Genomic DNA, 22,423 nt, shown 5'->3' with positions numbered 1-22,423 from the left:
AAGATTTCAAAGACCAACTTCTTTATCTTTTAGTTTTTGTGCTATTTTCTGCTGTTTGTTTTCCCCTGCTCATTCCTTGTACATGCTGCCTCACTGGTGGAATGCTCTGCTTTCTTTTTAAGACCCATGATATAACGAAATATAGTCAAATGCAGAGTTGGTGCAATGGACTTTGGAACTATGAGTACTGTATCTTCATTTGGTCAAAATTTGTAAATGGTCTGATATTTCCTGTTTACACTGGGCTCCAGATTTGTGTGCCCTATTGTATTTGAGTACCTCCAGTGGTGTGTACAGTTTTAGGCACCACAATAAAACAGACATAGCACTGTTAGATAGCATCCAAAGGAGGGCTACAAAGATGGTGAAGGGTCTGGAGGGCAAGGTGTATGAGGAGCAGCTGAGTCCCCTTGGTTTGTTCAGCCCAGAGCAGGAGAGGCTGAAGGGAGGTCCCACGGTGACCTACAGCTCCTCACGGGGAGTGGAGGGGCAGCACTGAGCTCTGCTCTCTGTCAAGTGATAGGAAGGGAATGGCATGGAGCTGTGTCAGGGAAGGGCCAGGCTGGAAATTAGGATGTTTTTCACCAAGTGAGCAGTCGGCCACTGGATTAGCCTCCCCAGGGCAATGGACATAGTCCTGAGCTGCTGGAGCTCAAGATTCACTTGGACAATGCTCTCAGATGCAAGGTTTGAATTTTGGGTGGGTCTGTGTGGAGCTAGGAGCTGAAACCAGTTTGATTCTTTCGGGCCCTTTCTTACCTGGGGTAGTCTATGATTCTGTGAATGTTAAGATTATCTGTGGCTTGAATTTGCTTCCCTGAGTAGACAGAAGACTCCTATAGCAGAGACAAGAGATCGAAAGACTTGTCTGAAGCATTCAAGTCTTTGGGAAGTGGTGTTCCTAGATCAGAACAAATACATTCATCCATAGCTAATCATTACAGGGAAACCATTACGCAAAAGCCAGAGTGTGATTGTTATCACTGACAATGCTGATAGTTTTCTTGGCAGTATATGATTTTTATGATGACTTTGGTTTTCTCAGGGATTCCTGCTGAAGCTGCTGATATATTAATAAACAGTATATAAAATATTAGCTGTACATTTCTTCCTTTTAAACTTTCAAATTTTGATGATAACATCTTTTTAGGGAGACCATTCTAATCATTGTCTTTGTGCGGATTACAGATTATGACTATGTTTATCCTAGGGAACCCAGGAGCCTGTTTGAGTTCCTGATATTGGTCCACCGCTGAAGCCACATCCTGCCTGCACATAATGGGATGAAGCTCAGTGATGCAACAGCATCTACCCATAGCTTTGTCTGTGTGATGAGAAACCCTAGGAATGTGTCCCCTGCAGGAGCTGTGGCACACAGGACAGGTGGGCAATCAGGCTGCAGAGATAGCACAAGAAATCCAAGCCAGTATATAGATAAAAGCCCTTAGCTGTAAGCTGCCATTTCTGTTCATCTATGATTTCACATTGTTAAAAGAACAAGCTGAGTACTGTAAACTGTTGCATGTAGCATAAAAAATAGCAATTGGAATGTGAATAAAAATAACTGCAAATAGATTGATTTTAGATATAAATTTGAAGAAAATCTTCTTAATGTTTGTTTTTAATGCTTTAAGAAGACAGTGATGCATCAGAGAATCTCAAAAAGATATGCATGATTATTTCAAGAGGATAATATTTTTTACAAATTATATTAATGCTCGCAGATACAGTCTAGTGCTTTCTGTGTATATTAAATAGCTGAGAAACCCAGTTTGAAGTAAGAAATCAGTTTGATAACTGAGTTTCAATTTTATTTGTAACATGGCCATTTGAGACTCACTTTTTCTCTCAGTCTTGTTTGAAAACCCATTTCTTAACCCCTTCTCAATTAGTAAAATCTTGTCTCCAACATTAATAAAGAAGATTGTGCCAAACAGTATTCTCAAAGATACACAGAAGTCAAGATGGTAACTGCTCTTTGTAGGAAAGAATTCTTCAGATGGATTAAATATGCAGCGTTAAAGAGCCAATCATTGAAACAGTGTAATGTGAATGTAAATGTGGACAGTCAGAGGAAGGAATTTGGCTCAGTCATCTCAATCAGTTTGTGCTCATGTGAAAGTCAGAAAATAATTACTACAGGTCTTTTTTTGAAGACTGTGGAAGTTAGTGAAAATAGCCCAGGTTGCTCCCACTTCTGTCTGAATTGGAAAATAATCCAAGTTCACAAAACCTGATCCTGAGCTGAAATCTGTAGCAGTGCTTTGGGCTTGCTATTTTAAAGAATTCTTTACATATTTGGTCTCTTCTGCTTTCAGAATATCCTTAGCAAGTTTTGCCAGCAGCAAGCAGTGGGGATGGAGAGAGAAAGGGAAATAATGCCTTTAGCACTAGACTGTCACGTGCTGCCTGGGTGGGTTTTGTGCTTGATCTGAATGCAAATTTGTGGTACTTGATTCTGTGCCAAAACTACTCAAACCTTTTGTCTAAAACGGTGCCACTTTAGACATAGTTTTGTTTCCCCTTGATTTCTATTTCAGTTGATGCACTGCCTACTTAACTTACTGCTTAGCGTCCTATGGCTGGTGTTTGGAAACCATGAGTTTATGGAACATGTTTTCTCATGACTTTCTATGTATTTATTACGTTCTGATTGCTATAATCAGTTGAACACACTGCTGCTTCATGCTTAAAATAATACATCTCTCTTTTTTTCCAAGCATTGCTCTCAGGCTCTTGCTATCTAGACAATTTGAATGATTTCTTGTTCTACTTTCAGACCGCAGATAAATGTTTTAAATTAGAGAGTGCTACTTCTTATGCAGGAAAAATACTAACAGAGTTCTGTCTTAGCAGATGAGAGGAAAGCACACTTCTGCTCCAATAATTTTTAAGTAATATTCATTTTAATAAGTTGTAATTTCATTGCTGCGGGTCAAATAGCTCAATGCCATAGTGTTTATTTTGAAAGATTCTTAGCAACAGCCCCAGAATTAAAGCTTAAGTTTGTTATTGCTTTAGCTAGTAAATACTGAAGTTGATCAAATAATTACAATAGCAGTGTATGCATTTGAAAACGAAACTACAAGTTTAATTGATTGGATTTGGATTTGTCTTTAAGCTCAATGGAGGAAACAGACTTGTACTATGGGGTAGGCAAAATTATGAAATCAGTAAATTCAGTAGGATTTTCTCATGAAGAGGCTTCTGAGCAAACTTATTTTAGCACCTGTGGAGAATGTGTATTATTTCCCTGGGGACAAACTCACTATGTGAAAAACTGCACTTCTGCTTTTCCGTTTTACCATCATCTGTTCCATATGCACAGAAACAAAACTTGCTCCTTCAGACAAATTGTTTCATGTTAAACTGAAAGTGCTGGAAGCCTGGTTGCCTTGGAGGTAGTGACCCGTGCTCAAGCCATCTGAAAGCTTGGGGAAGAAAAGTGCCTCTGAAGAGCAGTGCTGCCACTTGGTCTGCAAATCTTAACCTTCTCCAACCTCAACTAACAAGTGACTGCAATGGAGACGTTCACAGCTGGACAGCTTTCCCTTGGCTCTAAGTGTCACTGTGGAACTGAAGCCACAGTGGCATGGGCTCCTTAGCAGCCCAGCAGTCCTTCCTTCCGGTCTCCTTAAGCACCAGTCGGAGTTCACATGTACGTTGTTAATGGCCTAAATATGCTTGCCTCTCTGCTGACAAAAAATCACTCTATATAATTGCACAGGCAAAAGCTTGCCCTAAAGGAGTGCCTGAAAATGAGGTTACTTTTGAATTGTGCTGATACTGCTCATACGTATCATAATGTCTTTGGTACCTGGAAGGTGCTGAAGGAACAATAGTTTTTAAACGGCTTCTCTCCTGCACTGGTCTGTAGTGCATACAGCCAGGGAAAATAGTTGGTGTATCTCTAAATTACTCAGAAAAATCTCAGAAACAGAAAAAAATCTCACAAACTACTTTTGTTGGTCATCTGTTTGGATTTGAAATCTGGAGACAGAACAGGAGAAGTTAGAGAAGAATAAAAATGAAATAGAAATCTACATCTCAAAAGACATGTATATAAATTTGATTATTAATTATATTGCACATAGTAGTCTTATTTATAAACATTTATAAACATTTTTCATTATTTGATGTTCATAGAATAGTATAATGGAATCATTAAGGCTGGAAAAGAACCTCTAAGGTCATTCAATCCAACTATCAACCCATCTTGTTCTAATAATGAACAAGAAGGCTACTACACTGAGGAAATTACAGTATAAAGGATTAAAGATAGTTTCTAGCTGGGTGTTTTAGAAATAATACATACAGGTGATAATTTTATGAAGTTTTTCATTTCTGAACACTAGTGGATTTTACAATGCCTTCACTATAGACTTGGGTACCTCACCCTTCTCTACATAGTAGAGCTCTGTCCCAGGTGTAGCAGAAATGCTGAATCATGGCTTGAAGCAGTGATTAAGCACCTGGTGGGAAAATGGGGCCAACCCAGGGGACCTCAGGTGTATGCAGTGTATATGAGTGACCGGAAGGAGTGGAGCTAGGATCCACCCCTTCCCAGACTTCATTTAAAGATTGGCAGTGGAGGTGAGGGTATGTTGCTGGAGATTTCTGTTTATTTGAGCCCTTCTAAAAGTAGGTATATTTTCTTTCTTTGTTTCTGTGCATATGGCTGTTGCATTTGGGCTTCTCCTCGTTTGCTGTAGCCCAGACCTTTGTTACCCTGTCATTACCTCTGTAATTTTCATTATGTTATGGCACTGCACAAGGGTATAGGGGTGTTACACCGCTGAAATTGTCCTGTTTGCTATTGCTGCAGTAATTTTGAGAGAGCAATGTATTTATCAACAAATTATTGTTAATAAGTAGGCTGGTGAGTGGAAACTAGATTTCTAATGCACTATTTGCATTATAATGATAGGCTATCAACAAGGTGTGTGTTACTTATATCATTTATGCTGAAAAATTTTTCTGTTAGTTATGAGATAAGAATGCAATAGCATTATGATAGTGTATTCTGGGGGTAAATATACATTTTTAAGGTATAACTTCATTAAGGATTTTGATTCCTTTTAAGTTTAAGCCTTAGTTACTCATCTGAGAATTTCCTCTTTGATGAAAAAAACCTCCTCAAAGTGTCATGAACTTCTAAAGGAACTACAGGATATATGTATGTAATTATCACTTTTTCCTCGTAGAACTGATTTTTATCAGCACTTCCCTGAATTAAAGATTGAAGTGTTTTTCTATTTGTTTCAGTATTATCCATTGGGTTGTTACAGCAATCCTGCTATTGATGTACCAGTCATATATGTTTGCAGATTAAGCCCCCCTTCACTCATTTGCTCTATATTTTCTTCCTTAGGCAAATGGTGTTGTCAAATACCACTGAAGTCATGAGAGTTAGACCTTCAATCTGATTTAAGGTTGCTTTGCTTTCAATGGAAGTAGCCAATACACAAGAATAATAGAATGAAAAGGGGTACTGCACAGGAGGATTAGAATTTTGATAGTGTAGAAAAGATTCTAAGATTGCCCAGGTATCTATTGGAACTATGCTATGGGTATTTACTTCAAGATGGCTTTGGTACATTTGTTGTGAATGAACAGCTCCAAGTCTGTATGTAAAGTGCTGCTTTCCCAAACACCAGTGTTCTGGTCTGTGGACTCTGTGAAGTGTATTGCAGTTATACACATAGGTAGTGATTTCTTTGCTATTTTTTTCCAGATTATATTTAAGCCTACCTACCTGTGGGCTATATGTTGGTTAAGAAAAGAGAGATTTGCTAGATAAGCATCTAATAATGAATTATTTCTTAAATGTTATTTGTACCTGTAATGCAAAAGGAATGTAGTAGTATTTCAAGCAATACAAACAATCCTGTTACTTCTGTGATCCTATCTATTAATAAATTCTTGCAAAAACAAGAGTGTGCCTTGTATTTTCTCATGTTTCTTCAGAAGATTTGCTTGAAGTCAAAGGAATGTGATAAGGTATTTACTGCTAAATTTACTTAATTGTATCAGTTAGATCAGGGATTTATAAGAGGATCTTATGACTTTCATGGAATGCCTGGTAAGGCAAACTAACTGAAATGGTGAAGTATTTTTAGGTTACTGTCAGTACTCTGTGAGCTTCATAAAATAATAAAAAGCTGTGAAACTGCTCAGTAAGGAACTAAATAGGAGAAATGACAGAGCTGTAGTAGCAGGTGCCTGGAGAAGCTAAGTACCAGAATCATGAAGAAGAAACCAAGACTTAATGCCTCATCAAGGGAGGTCATTTAAAATGTGCAGTGATATCAGGTGCAGGAGAATAGTACTGTTCCATTATTATTTTTAATATCAGTCTTAGCCCAGACCAACATAGCTTTGGACAGGAGGCTGGAGTCCATCTCAGCTCAGGGGAATGTCCTTTCCATTTGCCCTCCAAAAGATAAGTGAAATAACTTGAGAGAGTTGGTCTGAATAGTCCTAAGCTGCAGCACTTTACAAAGAAGGTTGTGCCATTGTGCAGTGACTAGCTGTACTCTGGCCTTAAAGCACTTCATCTCTTCAAGAAATCACAGCATAACTAAATTTTACTTCTAAGAATTATGAACAAACACCAAGAGCATAACATCAAAGTGTGTTTACGCTGTGTGCTGGAGGATGGTGCCAGAGCTGGTAGCAACTGAGCACTCTCTGGAACGAGAATAGCCAAGGCGCTTCAGGTCATGTGCTGTGTCTAGCAATGCTGCTTTCCTGCTTTGGCAGCTGAGCAGCTTCTTGGCTTTGTGCTGGATCTTCAGCACCTATGCAGTGAGTGTGCAGCTTCTCTGAAGCACTGGAAGTTAGGGAAAGCTAGCATGGAGGTGGTCTGGGAATCAATCCAAATTTCCTCCGTATGTGCAGTGTGGTACTCTCTGTATATAAGTGGCCGTATGGGATCTATCTCCAGAGATCCCTGTTGCTCTGAATCAAGTGTTGAAGGACAGTTGATGCCATCCATTATGTGCGTCAGTACTCTCGTGTCAGTGTCCACATTGTTTCTGTGGTGTTTCTTTATTCTTCACATCTGCTTCGATCATGGAAAGATTTTTATAAGGAAGGTGCTAGTAGAGAGGTGTTTGTTTACATGATCTGTAAGTTTGCCTGGAGTAAATTGAAATATGTTTTTGGTGAATTTAGTAATTCTATTGAGCCTCCACCAGTTGCTGTGCTGCCTGTTGAGTTTCAGGTCTTGTATTTATATTGCGTAAAGGACTGTGGTGTGATTCCTACCACTTGCACTTCATCTTTTACCAGCCCAGCTGTGTTGCACTGACCTTACTGAGATTGTTCCAAGTGACTGGTTGCTGCAGGCACCAACTGTCTAGCTTGCAGCTGCAATAGGTCCTCCTGTCTGTAACTTCTTGCTGCTTATCTTTTTACTTCTATACACTGCTTGTCTACCCCCACCATTTTGCTATAGTGCAGTTTTCATGGCCTAGTATCTTATATCAACTCCTCAGCCATCTTCTCATTTCTAAGTTCATCGAAATCCCAGTGACTGGGTTTAATACATGCCTTCACCTTGAAAGCACTGCACAGACCCCTGCCATCACAGCACAAGCAGGAAAACTGGGAATGAAGCTATGCATGCTTGCATAGAAGCAAGAAAACATTTTCCCTTGTTTTCATAGAGGCTAGTCTGAAGTAAGTAGAACAGAACGTCTCTCCTATAGTCAGCATAGGTATATATTAATAGCACTATAGATTAAAACCTATGTATATATTTCTTTTTTCAAAAAAAATGAAGACTCCTGTTTGGGACATGAAGAAAAGTGAGACAAGACATCTACTCTGATTTCTGTGCAGCATTTGAGCTTGGGAAGATATGGAATTCTACTAAAATGAGATTATATATAAGCAGTTCTTCACGCTTCATTGCTTGAATGAGCCAGGAGTTATTCTGAGTTCTGAGTCCCAGGTGCAGTGCCTTCTGACTACCAAATATGATTTTCTAAAAGGGAAGAAAGAGCAGTGAATTGAAACTACAACAACCTGTTCTGTGTGGTCTGAGTACAGCCTTGTAATAGAGAAGAGCAAAACAAATTAACAGTCAGGGTGGAGGCAGAAGATCCTGTCCAGGCACACAATGACAATGAAGAGCTCGTTTGTGAGTCAGGCAACAGCTTCCACTGCTGGTTCTGTTTCTGCCTTTGTGAACAAATGTGGGAAGCTCTCTGCATTCAGAAGGTGTCCTCTCATTGGTTTCTTGTTTTTGATTGTGTTTTGCTTTCTTGTATTTTCTGATATCCAACTTCAGTTGCTCTGTAACTGATACTTTTTTTCTGGTTGAGAGTACGAAAAGAAAAATGTCTCTACTTTTGCCATTAGCCTGATGAGAATGAGCTCACTGATACTGAGCCAGGCTCTCCCTTCAAGTGGACCACTTTTTGGTTTGTTCCTGATAGGCTCATCAGCTCTTGCTCTTGAAAGTGAGTTAACAGACATATAGTTTAATTTAGCACCAGCATGCCACACATTTATCAAAAAACCTATGACTTGATTTGCTTAACTTTGCTGAAAATTACCAAAATTACCTAAAAATTTAGTATTTCCAATACCAAAGAAACACTGCTATTGTGTTGCTGTAACTCCATCAGAAACAGCATCCCATAGATGGCTGGACATCATAGTAGGTCACTGTAGAAGGGTACTGTCCAAGGCTTACTAATTTTAATTCAGAAGTTGTCCTGGACAGGCTCTTGAAAAGAAAGTAGTGGACAATCATGGGGTAAAGAAGAGGAGGAGAATCTGGAGACTATTCTAGGCTTGTGCTGGTTCATGCATTATTTGTACGGTGCCCAACTGAGTCTGCATCCTGTGCACCTCTCTAGATTTTCCTAACTGGCACTGGGAGGAAAAAATGTGCCATGCAAGATGATCATACAGCTTCAGACTGATTTCTATAGCAGGTGTCAGGAGGAAAAAAAAAAAAAAAAAGATTGAGTTTCCTGTGACATTCTTATCCCATTAGGTAGATCTCTGAACTCCAGATGAAATCAACTGATATCAATTAGACTACATTTATCATTTGATTGGAAATGTGATTTTTTTTTTTTTTTTTTTTTCATTGTTGATTTCCCATCCTTTCTCAATTATTTTATTTCACTGAGCTTTTTGGATGCATCTTTCATTACAGAGGAGGAACTTGACACCGATTTTAAATTGTGTCTTCTCTGTGGTACAACAGATCTGTAACCCTGAGATACTCATCATTGCAACATGAATATTTCTGTCTAATGGCAGACTATACATAAGGAAAGCCCTTCATTGTATTTTCTTTCCATAGCGTCTAGGGGCAGGAATATGATTCACAAAACCAGAAAAAACATTCACAGGTTACTTCTACTCTAACCAAAGCTGTGACACTGCCACATGGCAATTACTTTTATTGCTATTTGGAAAACTAAGACTCCAGCAGATATATGGATACAGATATATGGAACGCAAGCAATATGATCTTTTATATTTTCAACTTGTGAGCGAAACAATTGCTACTATGTGTACCTGTTTTTGAAATATATATTGAATTGCTATTTCATCTGCAGGCTCTGAATCACAGGTTCTTGTATACAGCTGTCACTTTTTTTTCCTCTATAAGCTCTGTCAAATGTAGATTCAAGCTACCTCTTTATTTTTGGTAACAAAGACTCGTCTGTAATGATGGTTACTTCCCATGAGCTTTTAGTATCCCTAACGCAACCAGAGCAGGTGAAATTTTGTTGTGAGAAAGGCCACTGTAGTAAGGGCTTTTAGACACCATGTTTGCTTAAAATATTTTTCATTTAAAACTTAAAGGGATGCTGCAGGACAGGTGAACTGCTGCCTAAATACTGCTGCTTTGAGTCTGTTCTGATTGTAAACTACAAGCAATACCGGACTGGCAGGAAGGAAGTTGGTCAATATCTAAAAGCCATACAACACAGGACTGAATGCAAAGTGATACATATTGCTCTCCAGTTGGACTCATTACTAGCCAAAATGGCTTCTTTACTGGGTTTAGTTTTTGTCCTGCCTAGAACACCTTTAATATACTTCCACCTTGTCTTTCTGTCTTTATTAGAAAGAAAACTCGTATAAAAGTTTTGTGTGGTTGCAGAGTTAGGAGGATGTTATATACAGAATTATTTTCTCCCATGTATAATTTTATTGATACATCGTCTTCAAAAACAGTTGCACAAAATATGAACTCGCTATTCATCTAAAAATATCTGATGTTCTTGTACTTGAATGTTGGGCAGTGTATTTTGTCAAGGGAAACTAACATGAACTTCTGTCAATTCTCAGAAATACAGTAAAGTTTGGCTGGGTTGGATTTCCTTGGAATGAAGGAAAACACCCAGTTATAGATTCGCAGAACTGAAATGTGTCTGTTTTCCTGCTGTTCTGATTCTGATCACTGTGTTCTGATTACTGATGTGAACTGGGCACCTGAGATGGGTAAGGCTGTAATCTCAGGTTCAAAACCATGCTGCCTGTGACAGTGCCACAAGGTTTTTAATACCATGATCTTAATCTTTCAATTCTTCCACTGTTAAATTCTGGCAAAACACTTCAAAAATGATTTAAGAGTTTTGTCTGGCTTTGGATTCAAGATGGCATGTTAAACAGTCTTGCTAGAAGAGTGAAAGTGATCCTTTTACCAGATGATAACAGGCATCTTCCTTCTCAGACAACTGTGTTATACAGAAGCTTCATGGCAGAATGGAAGAGGAATTGCTATAATGCAAGTGTCTATTGCCCCCTTTCTGCTACAAGAGGAGTGTTATACTTTGTCTCTAAATATATAATGCCTGAATAGACCTTTGTCATGCATTCAGTGTATAGCTTTTCTGTAAATAATAGACAAAAATGTGGTTTAAAGTCAACGTGTGTAGTATATATAAGTATATAGTATTTTTCCCCTGTTCTGGAGTATATATGGCTACAGTGAACGTAACACTAGAACGGTTAGATACTTGGAGCCTCTTTTGGTCTCTCTCTTAGATACCATTTTTGTGGAGAGATCACTTTGAGTACATATTTTCTGACTTTGCAGCCCAGGGCTCTTCCTGTTTGAGAATAATTGGAGATTTTTGAAGTGGCATTAAATCTACACCAAGAACTACTGAAAGTAAGGAGATAAACCTATGTATTTAGATCTAAAACATTCAGCCTGAGTCAGCACTGGTATTTAAGGGCAACAGAACAATTAAAAATCCTTTACAGTATATCCCACAGAGAGGGGTGAACCTCTTCTTCTTATTTAGTATTGGAACAGAAGTCATCTACCACCAATGGTTTTTCAGCTTGAAGCTCTCTCTGGGGTGGGGGAAATCTGAATGTACAAAATTAGGAGATTTTTATACTGCAGCATCTCACTTAAAGAGAGGGTAACAGCTCTTTGTCTTCATTATTTGCTAAGGAAACAGCCCAGTTCTCACAGAAATCTCATTGGTTTTGTTGGTAATAGTCCCTCAATATGAAATTCTTTAGCTACTCAAACTAATTCATAGAGGTAAAACAAGAAATAAAAATATTTTAAATTGAAATATTGCACACCCTACATTTATTAACAAAGAATGCCTTTAACAGTAATGCCATTAGGAAAGGAGATAAACCTCTGTTTACCAGTGCTGACTCAGGCTGAATGTTTTACATCTAAATAGGTTTATCTCCTTCCCATTAGAAAATTCTTTATATGTCATTCTAACTTCACCTTGCACTCTGTCTGAAGCCTATTTCATATTCTGACTTTCGTTTTGTTCTTAAACTTAACTATTGCCTTAACATTTATGACTTCCATTTTCTTGTGTTTTTGTAGAGAAGTAAAAATGTAACAGAAGAAAATGCATTGTGCATGCAAGCATTTGAAGCAATGATTCTAGGAAAGCATGGCCAAATTAAAAAATGCGCACAGGCATCTGACTAAGTAGTAGAACAAAGAGATAGGAAGCTCTGTTACATGAAAACTTGAACCAGTGCTGCTAGTGGAGCCTTTTTGGATTGCTTGTACCTCTCTGGGCTGCCAGCCTGCAGTGGTCCTGGTAGTATGGAGATCTGTTGGCACTTGCAGCTGTGGGAATACTGGCCACTGTCATCTTGCCATATGCACAGCACACACTGATGTTTTCAATGTGTGCGTCTCTTGTGGCTCTGTGGCAACACTGCTTGGAAATAGGGCCTATAGAAAGCAATTTATGGCGTTTGCCTGCAGTGTAGCTATATAGTTCTCCCTACTATTTTAAGTATGGTCATCTCAACAATAGCTATTTCTCTTCTATAACACATCAGTGAAATAGGGAAATACTGTAATTTCCACTCTGCAGGTGGGAAAGAAAGCGAGGAATGCTGAACAGTTCACCTGGCTTTGTTTAGGAAGCCTGTGACAAAGCAAGCTCTCAAATCTTTTTTTTTTTTTTTTTTTTTTTTTTTATTCAGGTTTAGTCATTATTATCAGACTCTCTTGCTGCTGGAGATTTTGCCATACAAACTCCTGAGTTAGCTCCAAAGTGGATCCAGGCTTTTTTATCTAATGCATTGACCTGGAGCATGGGTAGAGTAACTTGGTCCTGGAGCTTAAATGTTGATGGCTGTTTTTTTTTAAAAAAAAAACCTGAAAAGTGAGTTTTCAGCATCAGGTTATTTGCTTGCCTTCTAAAGAAATAGAAGAATGCAGGTGGAGGAGAGAAGGTGAGGTTTATGTAGAATGTTTCTAGCTCTTGCAGTTTGAATTATGCAAGTGCATCCAGTTCAAGTGGAATATCTCAGTATTATGAAAGCGCATTTTTGATTCGTAACATCTGTTATACTTCAGAATTTATTCATGTGTAAGAAAATGATTTCCTTGGCTTGGAAGGCAAGTATGAAAAATTTCAGTGTGGAGTTATCTGATTTAAAAAATTAAAAACGCATGAAAAATAGATGTTAGAAAGTAATCCAGAAATCAGTCTTAACTACATGACATCTACTGGATTCATGAATAGCAATTTTTTTCTGCATATACTATAAATTCCTGATAAATTTTTTTTGTCAGCAATGAAAATTTGTAGATATTTATTTGAAGAAAAAGAACTCAAATACTTCCCACACAATAATTAAGCAAAGCTTATCATTATGTGCTCCTTATCACAATTAACCCAAGATCTTCCACAACTGCGTGTTGATATATACAAATGATAAACTCAAGTCTTGATATCATGCATCAGGTTTGCTGAAGATTTCTTCCTATCTCACAATCTGATGCAACCAGTATAAGCTTCTGAATTTGCACGTGTGATAGAGCTGATCTTGTGATGAAAGAATTCATCCTGACTTTAGAAAACTGTTCCTAGAGCTCATAGTCTGAGAGTAAAATTGATTTTGAGCTTGGTTTGGGTTGTAATTCTCATCACAGCTGTAAAGGAGGCCTTTTATTTTCCTGGGAAGGTGAAGCTTCAGTGATCTGAGGGTGTTGCAAAATAACTTCTGCAGAATTATCTGATGCACTTGGACTATCTACATTGATGTGACTGAGCTGTAATTATGTTGCTTTCTCAAGGCGTACTTGCAATTTATGGATGCATTTCATTAAGTTACATCTTCTGTATCAATTTTCCTGTATATGGCTATAAGCCCTAGTCTTATTTGCACTGCTTATTAAAATGCTAAGTAAAGATGGCAAGACAGCATGTCTGGAAAGTACTGAAGTTCCAGTGTTCTAAGGTATCAGTGGTATGAAGCTGATTTAGGTAGAGTGAAAACTAGAAGAGGGCTAGAAGTGGGAGGAAGGACTTTGAGCAAGACTCAACATGAATTCAGGGCTGACGAAAGCATGTGAACATGTGAGAGCAGTTTCTTATGCAATTTTAGCATTCAGATCCAGAGCATACTTGGACCAGTGTCTCATTCCAAAGCAGAACCTTGTGAAGTGTGAAAGGAAATCTTCCACTGTTGCCTTTCACTGATAGGACTCTAGTGGAGGTTGGCAATCTTACTGCTGTACTGAGCAGCTGTTGAGAAGCTGTGGCTTTCAGTACTGAAGAGAATCAGTTTGTTATGCTCTTGTTAGGCTGTCGAAGCTGAGGTTAATAGAAATAATAGGATGTAATTAATGCTTTATAAAAAGTCTGATGTGCAATGGTTTACTTCAGAGTATCAAAACTGAATTACTATGAATACGCTCTTCCCAGAGTAAACGTTTTGTCTTTATTTTCTCCACTGTTTCCTCCCTTTGGAAAATCGGTTTCCTACTGACTAAATGAAAAAGAGGCATTATGGAGATGGTAACTATATGTAGTGAAGTATTCAGGGAATTATGTTTGTGTATGGATGCAGATTGCTCCAGCTGTGGGTTCTCTTGACAGAATGTAGCAATCCTGAATGTCTTGGTTCACAAAGTATAGCCTTGTAAACTCAAAATCATTTTTATGAAGAGCATAAAGATCTTAAGAACATCACGAGCACCTGAAGAGGAACATCAAATGTTGCATTAGTAAGAACTAGACTGGGGAATGGGAGCACTTCAGAAAAACCAGCTTCTCTCTATTGAAACCCTGTAAATAAACTTTCATAACAGGTGGAGACCTGGTCATCGACAGAAGAAAATACAGGATTTTGGTCTTACCTTATCTAGCAACTGCAGTTTTCCTGTTTATCTTCCATACTGTTTTGTTTGGTTGTGGAGAACCTGCTATGTGAACAGATCTGTTGATCTGACTCAGATGGATCGATGTGGACCTTAAGCTAAAACATGCGTACTCTTTGCTTGCTGAAAACTAGCAAATTTTGCATTAGCAGTTCGTAAGATGTAATAGCAACTGATCTCAGTGGGAAACAGTTGGTGCTGGGGGCCCACATGACATGTTTTGTTATGCTGGACTGATCTGTGCTAGCCTTTTGTCTTATGTTTGATAGCAGAATTCCTATTACAAAACATCTTTGTGATTCCTGTTTACAGTTTTGTAATTCAAAGCTTGAATGCAAAAATTAGTACAAGCACAGCTCTTGGTCTCAGTTCAGTAGGTTTCTGTGGGCTCCAATATTGTAGTAGTCATGTGTCTCACAGAAACAGAGGTCACATTCTTAGTTAACTTTATATTCATATTCTCTACATTTCCTGCCAAAATGATGTCCCATTAGACTTAATTACCTCACCAGAAGCTCCTCTGACATTTTCTTTATTCATCTATTTAATTATTAAAACAAACCCAGAAGAATATTAACTTATACTCTCATCAAATTCTTATCAATAGGAATATGATTTTATTGAGTAAAAAAAAGCCTCCAAGTTCCTCTTGCTTCTTACTAATAGAGTGGGACTTGAAAAAAATATCTTATTTTGTAAGTAGATTTAGTGTTTTCCCAGCAAGGAAAAGGTTGCTATGTGGAGTAATAACAGCCACTAGGTGAGAGAGCAGTTCATTCCATATGAGACTGAACTTTTCCTGAGTTCGGAAAACACCCTATTATTTTCTATGCAGTAATACAAGAGAAGTAACATACTTGAACCTTAAAGATATCCTTTGGAATTAACCTGATTTGCCACATGCTATTGGAATGATTTTTCTATCTGTTGTATCTGTGTTCACTGTAAAATTACAGGCATGAAACTGCCAGTAGATGGAATGCATCATCCGTGTATATAAAGATCTTTTTACTCAATTGATGTAATCAATGAGTAGCAATGGCTTGTTGTTATTGGCATCTGCATCCAGTATTATTGAGTTACTCAAACTTCTAGAACATTACAGCAGTTTATGGGCCAGCTAATATTAGAAAAGCTATCCTGAATGAACAGCAGAGACTTCAGTTTTTTGGAATCAGACCCTGATTTTTCTCAACTTTAACCCTGGTGCACAAAGGTAGTTGGGTAAGCGGCTATTGCTTTGCTTCTGTTTTGTAATATGTGGCAATACACAGTGCCCTCCTGTTATACGTCATTCATTTTGCTGGGCAGATTTTTACCTTTGGAAAGCTTCAGTCTTCAGTACTCTGAATTGACAATCTGATCACTTCAATTGGTATCTAAGCAGCAGATGAAATATTTACTCCACGCACTGTGCAAGAGAAGAGCTTATGTATTCAAGGAAAGGTTGAACTTGTACTTCTTTCCTAATCTTAATGTCATCTCTGACTGTTTTGAGGATGGCTATCACCCTGCAGCTGGTGCAGAAGACACTTTGTCAGCTGATCTCAGCCACAGTTCTTGTAAACTTTCCAGGAACTTTGTACCAAGCAAATTCCACTTCAATCAATTAAAGGCCTTCACATGAAGACTAAGTTTCTATTCTAATTTTCCCCTATTTATTAGAAGAGAAACTATCAAAGGGCAACAGAGCATTAGTCACTTAATAGGGGAAGCAGAAAAGAATGGGGAACTTACGGCTGATGCATGGTTTTGAATCGGCTCAGCTCATAGTCTGATAAATTCTGAAAAGAGAGAAAAGTTTTTGTATTTTAAAGTTAAATTCATTTGAGACTATTCCATTAAGTGAACTGCATAATGTTTTAAAAAGAGAAATAAGCAAAGACATTTAAAAAAAAAAGTTTTCTGTTCTGTAGCTACATGTTTGTCTCATCTTGGTTAATGCTTAACGATTTATTACCTACCTGCTCTAACATTTCTGGAAAGAGGTAGCACACAGTATATAGTTAAACTGGAATTTAACTGTGTATGTGGCAGGCCAAATAATGCTGGTTAATGAATCATGCAGAAAGTGATAAGCAGGCCACTGTGGACTCCTTCCAACTCCACCACAGAGTTTCTTAGGAGGCTGTTAACGAAATCAGCAGATCAGTGTAGCAGTGGTTGAGTGGAAAGTGGCTTCAGCAGAGCTTGGAGACTATGCAGCCTCCATTCGCTCTGTTCTTGTGCTGGATTTCTGCATGACTCCTCAACAACAACAACAACAACAACAACAACAACAACAACAACAAAAAAAAAAAACAGAAAAAGCCCCACCCAAAAACAGAACAAAAAACAAACAAACAAAAAAAACCAACAACCAAACAAACAAAAAAACCAACAATAAAAAGGGATGAAAAATGAGAGCAGTTTTAGTGTGTCACCTTGCCAAACAAAGTGCTGAGTCAACAGCCGTTCTAGTGCTGAGCAAATAAACTCTGTTGCTGGAAGCAGATCAGCTAAAGCATTTCAGTAGTCTGCAGCTCGAAACACCCCGTCTTCACATCTTTAAGGCAGAGGAAGTACTTCTGGCTAGTGCAGACCTTGCTGCTGAAATTCTTATGTTATACCTCAAAGCTAGATTAATTAAAGCTATTTTATGCTGCTGATATTCTGTGGGTTTTCATTTGCTGTGAAGTTCATAGTAAATTTTCAGGATTGCGCTTAGACCAAACATGCTATTGTGTGATTTCTGTCTAGGAATCTTGTGCTAGCACTCACATACTCTCTTTTTCAACATAGGTTTCAATGGAAAATATGACCATTTAGTATGTGGAATTGTAAACCTCCTTCTCTTTTTGTGACAGAAAGAGGAAATAGAGATTATATTTTATTTTGTTTCCTGGAACTTCCTAGGCACAGCTACAGAGAATGGGAGGCCCTGAAAACTGATCAACTTCAGTGATCCTGAATTCATGGTACTTTGTTAATCCAGCTCTCTCTTTTTTTCTGAATAATCCTGAATTATCAGTTCCATTCTGAACTCTTATTCCTGTTCTCTCATCTTCTCATCAGCATGATAGATGAGTTTGCACAGGGCATATGAAGTGGGAAACACGCAGGATTTTAATAAAAATGCATCTTCTCAGCATTTACTTGAATTCAAGAAACTCTCAAATGGGGAAAAAAAGTTCTTTAATATATTTGTTGTGAAAAATACAGCATTTCAGACTCTAGAGAACCTCTTGCTTTTAATACTTAGCCTGTAATTATAACATAACAAAAAGCAGCTGCATATCTACATGAAGAATATATGATAATTAGCAGATGATCTAGCAGGTCTAGAAATCACCAAATTCCTGAGGAAATGTCAAGCTATATCAAGCAGACTGATTGTCGTAGAGGCCCATCTGGGCTCATTCAGACTTCATCAGCTGATAATGAGTCACAAAATTGCCTCCACAGATCAATGACCAGCAATTGTAAGGCCATTTCCACACCTATTATTTCATCTTGTAAATAAGAGGAGGAAACTATCCTTTTTATGGTAGAGACTGAATTTTTGTTCTTTTCTTTGAGGGGAAAAATATATATATATATATATATTATATTTATATAATATTTATAACATTAATATATATTAATGTTATATATTAATATATATTATATATATAATAATATATAAATAATATGTTTATAATAATTATATTGTGTGTGTGTGTGTGTGTGTGTGTGTGTGTGTGTGTATGTATATATAAACACCATTAGTGCTTGGCGATTTCAGCACTATTGCTTGCTATTCTTCCAGGCTGTTATTCTTTAAAATCCAGAGAATTTTTAGGTGGTGTTCTGCTGTAGGTATTGCTTCCTGCATAGGCACAGGTTATCTTCGTGGCCAGATGAAGAATGTTTAAATATCAGTTGAGCATGTTAGCTGATGAAACTGTAGACCTGAACTTTCTTACAGTGGTATTTTCTACAGAAGGTTTTAGTTTGGTTCTTTCCTCTTCTCCCCACTAAAGACATGCTATAGTAAGAGGATTAAACTACTAATTCCTCTCAAGTCTGAGGAAATTGGCATCTCTGGGCCTAACTGAAAGCTGTCTTTTCTTATTTAGTGGGATCATCTATTTATTTATTTCAGAAAATTTATTTTTTTTCCCAACAAAATTCTGACCTTAGTACAAAAATATCTTGCGTAATCAATATTCGTGGAAATTACATGATAGCCTGTAGGAGATGACTAATACTTCCAGGTTTTAACTGTTCGCTGCTCCTGTTGTAGTTGCTTATAATACGTGTTGCCAGTGATTAATATTAATATGGATGAAATATGCTGCAAATGGATATATATGATACAGAAGGAGTTGAAGTAGTTTCTTTCCTGGAGGGACTTGATTTCACAGAATCACAGAATTGTAGGGGTTGGAAGGGACCTCCAGAGATCATAGAGTCCAACCCCCCTGCCAAAGCAGGTTCCCTACAGCAGGTCGCACAGGTCGGCATCCAGGCAGGTCTTGAACATCTCCAGAGAAGGAGACTCCACCACCTCCCTGGGCAGCCTGTTCCAGTGCTCCGTCACCCTCACTGTAAAAAAGTTCTTGCGCACATTTGTGCAGAACTTCCTATGCTGCAGTTTCCGGCAGTTTCCCCTTGTCCTGTCTCCACTCACCACTGAAAAGAGTCCATCCTCACCATTCTGCCCCCCACACCCTAGATACTTATAGACCTGGATCAGGTCCCCTCTCAGTCTTCTTTTCTCAAGACTGAACAGACCCAGTTCACTCAGCCTTTCCTCATAGGAGAGATGCTCCAGGCCCTTCACCATCTTCGTGGCCCTCCGCTGGACTCTTTCCAAGAGATCCTTGTCTTTTTTGTACTGGGGAGCCCAGAACTGGATGCAGTACTCCAGATGAGGCCTTACCAGGGCAGAGTAGAGGGGGAGGATCACCTCCCTCGACCTGCTGGACACACTCTTTTTAATGCACCCCAGGATGCCATTGGCCTTTTTGGCCACAAGGGCACACTGCTGGCTCATGGCCAACCTGTCATCCACCAGGATACCCAGGTCCCTTTCCGCAGAGCTTCCCTCCAGCAAGTCATCCCCCAGCCTGTACTGGTGCATGGAATTATTCCTCCCCAGATGCAAGACTCTACACTTGCTTTTGTTAAACCTCATCCGGTTTTTTTCTGCCCAAGTTTTGTGGTACATAACTCCTTTAGTTCCTCATTGTGTTTTCTTTTTAAATTCATGTTAGAGAGCAATTTAGAAAGCATATAAAAGTAGTTATTTTCAAATGAAGTACTGATTTCCCATTTTCTGTTGGCTCTCTTTCATCTGACATCAACTTGCATAGCAGGTCACTTAGTTATCTCAGTAGCTAGGAGTAACCAAAACTCTTAGCTTGCAAATCAAGCCAACCAGCTTTGTTCACTAGATAATATTGTGGAAGAGGAGAAATGCTGCCGTGATGCAGATGTTTCAGGTGTGCCTCTCCTCTACTTGTAGAGGCATGTCTTGGATGTAAGCCTGTGCTGCTGCAACTATTTGCCAGTGTGGGTGCGCAGCAAGCAGAAGCTTTGAGTCAAAGAAGCAAATGAAAACTTCCACGCAATCCAGAGCTGCGGAGCTGTAAGAAGGTTCAATGTTTTTTTTTTTTTTTTTTTTTTTTTTTGGAAAATTTTAAGTAGACTTGTGCATAATAAAACCGAACATCACTTGGGAGCCTTGCCTGCCCAAGCAGCGCACAACTTAAGGAGTGCGTGCTCCCTCTAGTTGTTGGAAGTAGAAAAACCTTCTGCTCTCTGAGGAAGGTTTCTGTAAAGCATGAAAGTGGCTGTTGGGTGGTAGAACTTGATGTAGTCTTGACTATTTCCTTGGTGATTTTTTTTTTTTTTTTTTTTTTTTTTCCGTGCTTTCACAGTTCTTAAATGAGACCGTGCAAGGGGTATTTTAAATAGAGGCATTGCTTCAAAAAGGCTTTTGGAAGGTTGTTGATGGAGTTGTCTGTGTGATACAGTCGTTTCCACTATATTTTTGAACTTCACTGACGTGCATTTCTTTTCCCTTCCTTACTTCTCAGCCCCTCCTTGTAGATATGTGCCCGTGTAAGATGAATATGGATGCATTTGCAAATAATGCCTTAAACAATCCAGGAAAACCCTGTAGGTTAGTAGGACTCCGAAAAGGTCATTTCTTATATGAATTAGGATGAAGGGGATTCTATTGGCTTTGTGAAACGAACAAAAAATCCCCATCCATGTGGACAAATGAGCTGCCAATATCTGTGAAATAAAGCTGTATGGAAGGTGCCAGACTTGTCATTAAATTCCAAAAGGGCTGAGTTACATTCTGTAACATTGCTAGTTCTGGGCATTGATCCTTCCAGAGAACCTTGGCATAAAATGAGGTGGCTTCACTGTGTGTATATCGTATTTGAATATGATATACTATAATAAATGTGAATTCCTTCTAATTTTCTTCATTTTTTGGGGTGGGAAGAATACAGGCCCAGATTTATTTGCTGCAATTCAATTTCATGCTGTTGCAGTAAAATAAAAGCACAGTATTTTATAAAGGCTCTATGTTCAATATGAAGAAATTTATGTCAAAGCTTGTTTATACTACCATTTGGTATAATGAAGACCTGACAGAAGCCAGGATTAGGAGGGCTTTGGTCATTGTCTCTCAGAAGTGAGAAATTGTAGCTGCTCAAATTTGGAGTATAAATGTAAGTGATCCACATTCAGGCAGTCAACGAAAGTAAAAATCTGAACAGCCATAGAACTGCAATAAGGAATGCTAATGATATCCTCTATTAACTGGCATAAAAGATGATCTGTAAGTGACCAGAGGAGATGCAACTTTTCTTAATAGAGACGTTTTATAGCATAAGATCTCAGTCCTGTCCTCTAGAAACACAATCTAAAGCTATAGAATTCAACCAGAGAGTTCTGGCAGAATCTGTCAGGGTTCCTCAAACTGAGTAAATCATGGGACAAATGTATAATGTAAACATATATATTCCTTAAATTAAACCGTGAAACACAGGGAAAAGAGCAGAAGGGAGGGTAGCACACAAGAGGTGGAATCCTGAAAATTAAAGCTCCAGAGAGAATGCTGTGTAATGAAATGTTTCTACTGTGACAATAGTAGACAACTGTAGAATTAGTATTCCAAATGTATTTGTCCATTTTAAAGTATGTAAAGCTGACATCTAGTGGTAGCAGAAGCACTTTGTGTGCAAAGTGACTTTATAGACGCACCAGTTTGTGTAGCATCCTAACAAGTTGAGACTTTTGTAAGGAACTGCAATTTCAGTAGGCACTTCTTTGGTCTACTTATAGGTGATACCTGTTGTCTTGTTGTTTTAAGTGAAATATTACTAAAAGAAGTGTTGTCATCCTGGTAAATGGTTTCATTAAGAGAAGAGGGTTGGAAGGGATTTTAGGATTAATATTCCCATCCAAAAAGCTGAGGAGGAGAGTTAAAGAACCTTAGCAGGGTCACTGATGGACGCTGTTTGGCAGTTCCCAATTTTAGACTACTTATGAACAGAAGTCAGTCCTCAGAGCTGTGGTGTTAGAGGCATAGGCTTTTCTGGGAGGAGAATCAGGATGTCATGGTGAAGTGACAAGTCTCACATGAGTTCAGGCAAGATGCAAGGGGTCTGAATCAAGAGAGCACGTGGGCACTTGCTTCTGTCATTCCCACTGAAGATAAAAATGTTCATATGCTGAAGTATGTGCTTAAGTGATTTTTTTTTTTTTTTTTTTTTTTTTTTTTTTTTTTTTTTTTTTTTT

At 38.4% G+C, this 22,423-nt stretch overlaps 1 protein-coding gene across 4 annotated transcripts in view; it reads right to left on the bottom strand.

The window, feature by feature from the left end:
- The window catches only part of BLNK (B cell linker), a 94,276-nt gene that overhangs the window by 47,243 nt on the left and 24,610 nt on the right, over positions 1-22,423 (bottom strand). For 3 of the 4 annotated variants that reach the window (XM_042818539.1, XM_042818541.1, XM_042818540.1), the window contains one exon: positions 16,379-16,425. In XM_042818539.1, coding sequence (XP_042674473.1) covers positions 16,379-16,425 — 47 coding nt within the window. Of the gene's footprint in view, positions 1-16,378; positions 16,426-16,605; positions 16,633-22,423 lie in introns of those variants that run through there. The other variant, XM_042818542.1, reaches the window with a different exon arrangement.

Source organism: Centrocercus urophasianus, unplaced genomic scaffold, assembly GCF_019232065.1.
Source record: "Centrocercus urophasianus isolate 14NV4802_14NV808 unplaced genomic scaffold, USGS_Curo_1.0 seq_17, whole genome shotgun sequence".
NCBI lineage: Eukaryota > Metazoa > Chordata > Aves > Galliformes > Phasianidae > Centrocercus > Centrocercus urophasianus.
This window is presented reverse-complemented; position numbering and strand designations above follow the sequence as displayed.